Source organism: Seriola lalandi, unplaced genomic scaffold, assembly GCF_002814215.2.
Source record: "Seriola lalandi dorsalis isolate HSWRI2012SDOR001 ecotype SW California unplaced genomic scaffold, Sedor1 jcf7180002052462, whole genome shotgun sequence".
In the NCBI taxonomy this organism is placed as follows: domain Eukaryota; kingdom Metazoa; phylum Chordata; class Actinopteri; order Carangiformes; family Carangidae; genus Seriola; species Seriola lalandi.
Genome location: NW_019523015.1, coordinates 1 through 1,763, shown reverse-complemented (window position 1 = coordinate 1,763; position 1,763 = coordinate 1). Strand labels below are relative to the sequence as shown.

The 1,763-nt window shown below is 38.5% G+C and overlaps 1 protein-coding gene across 1 annotated transcript in view; it reads left to right on the top strand.

Moving 5' to 3' along the window:
- Positions 1 to 1,390, top strand: part of LOC111650538 (cytosolic 5'-nucleotidase 1A-like) — a 2,627-nt gene extending 1,237 nt beyond the window's left edge. Inside the window, exons 3-4 of the mRNA XM_023400434.2 lie at positions 630 to 759; positions 946 to 1,390. Coding sequence (XP_023256202.1) covers positions 630 to 759; positions 946 to 1,076 — 261 coding nt within the window. The 3' untranslated portion in view covers positions 1,077 to 1,390. The remainder of the gene's footprint in view (positions 1 to 629; positions 760 to 945) is intronic.
- Positions 1,391 to 1,763: the final 373 nt, after the last annotated feature.

The window sequence follows — 1,763 nt, the reverse complement described above, 5'->3', positions numbered from 1 at the left end:
TTTTTGCTGCATTTAAAATGTGCTTACTTTTGCCTTTAGAGATTTTGAAAATATAGAAGTTGTAAGTTCTTAAAATTGTGGATATATTTTTGTTTACTCATACGCAATATTTAAATGGGAATAAGTGAGTTAAGTAAGTTATGTCATTGGGGACAATGATGTATTTTGATCCATGTTTTAACCCTGTTAGCAGTCTGCAAGTATTTTTTTTTTTTTTTTTCCGTTGTCAGATATTTAACCTACTGCATGTAGACCAGGAACTTAAGTTAAGAAAGGGTTGATGTTTTAGTGTCACAGCATGGTGAAATACAGATTGTGAAAGCTTGTTTCAGCCAGAGTACAGGTCTTCAGCACTGAGTTATTGTAATGTTTTGACATGAAAGTGAAGATAATAATCATTTAACATCATGTAGTATATAGAGTGTTTTGCCAAATATGTTAATCACCTATATCCGATATCGCAGCAGTTATTGGGAATGTACTATGTATTGATTTTCCATTATTGAGCAAATGCACTGGGCAGTTCAAGTGATTAAAATGTTGCAGTGTTTGTGTTGTAACCGGATGTTGAACACTCTGACACAATACCCTGGTTTCTGGTGTGAATCTCTCTCTGTCTTCTCACACAGGCGTTGATGAACGTCAACTCTCGACTGAGGGAGCTCTACCCAGACAGCGAGGAGCTGTTTGACATCGTCTTAATGACTAACAACCATGCCCAAGTCGGAGTGCGCCTCATAAACAGCATTAATCACCATGGTACGCTGTGCCCTAAACCAAACATTGCTGATTACCAGTGGCGGCTCGCCCGCTGCAGCAACAGGCTTAATCAAGAACAGCACTCAGTCTACTAATTACGCACTACAAAACAAGAAGAGCTGTTGTAGGATAATTAGAATGGGATTTCTTTCTTCACATATCTGCTACTTGCTTTCATTCTTTCAGAGTTGACCATAGAGAGATTCTGTATGACGGGAGGGAAAAGTCCCATAGGTTACCTGAAGGCCTACATGACGAACCTTTACCTCTCCAAGGACTCAGAGAAGGTCACAGAGGCCATAGAGGAAGGTGAGTAGATTACAATCAATCATGACACTGTTTTGTGTCATAAAGTGCAACACAACATCAGCCTCTCTCAGCAGCCTTCAGATGTTTCTTGCACTTCACTAATATTTACACACTAGCACGTTGACTTTGTGTTACTCATTGTCACTGTTGAGAGAAATCTGGACGCCACACTGTGCAGCAAGAAGGAACTGGTTGAAGACAAGTTGTGATTTATGGCTCCCTGTCATCTAAATACACACAAAAAAAACAGATAAGAAGCATAAAGACTCAAATTATTACAAATCTTAAATCATGAATTTATCAATATTGAGAAAAAAGTCAGTTATTCAGCAAAAATTCTGTTTCATATTTCATTGTAAACTGAATGTATTTGGGTTGATAATGAAAATGATTAATAGTCGCAATCCTACTTATATGTTCAATTATAAAATTCCCTTTTACCCATCTCAGAATGAGAGGTGTCCATGTCCCGGTCCACAGCTGCCCTCATACAGTGTATGTGATGCATGCTAACAGCTGCCTGGAGCATGCCATGTTTTCAAATGAGACTGCATCTGACCTGTGCAAGGACAGACTTCAGACCAGGCTGTAAATCGCCTGCATATTTGTTTATAACACATTTTTAGTGACAGTCTATCATCGCAGGAGATGTGTGACATTCTGACCAACAAATCTATAAAAATGTAATTTCACAC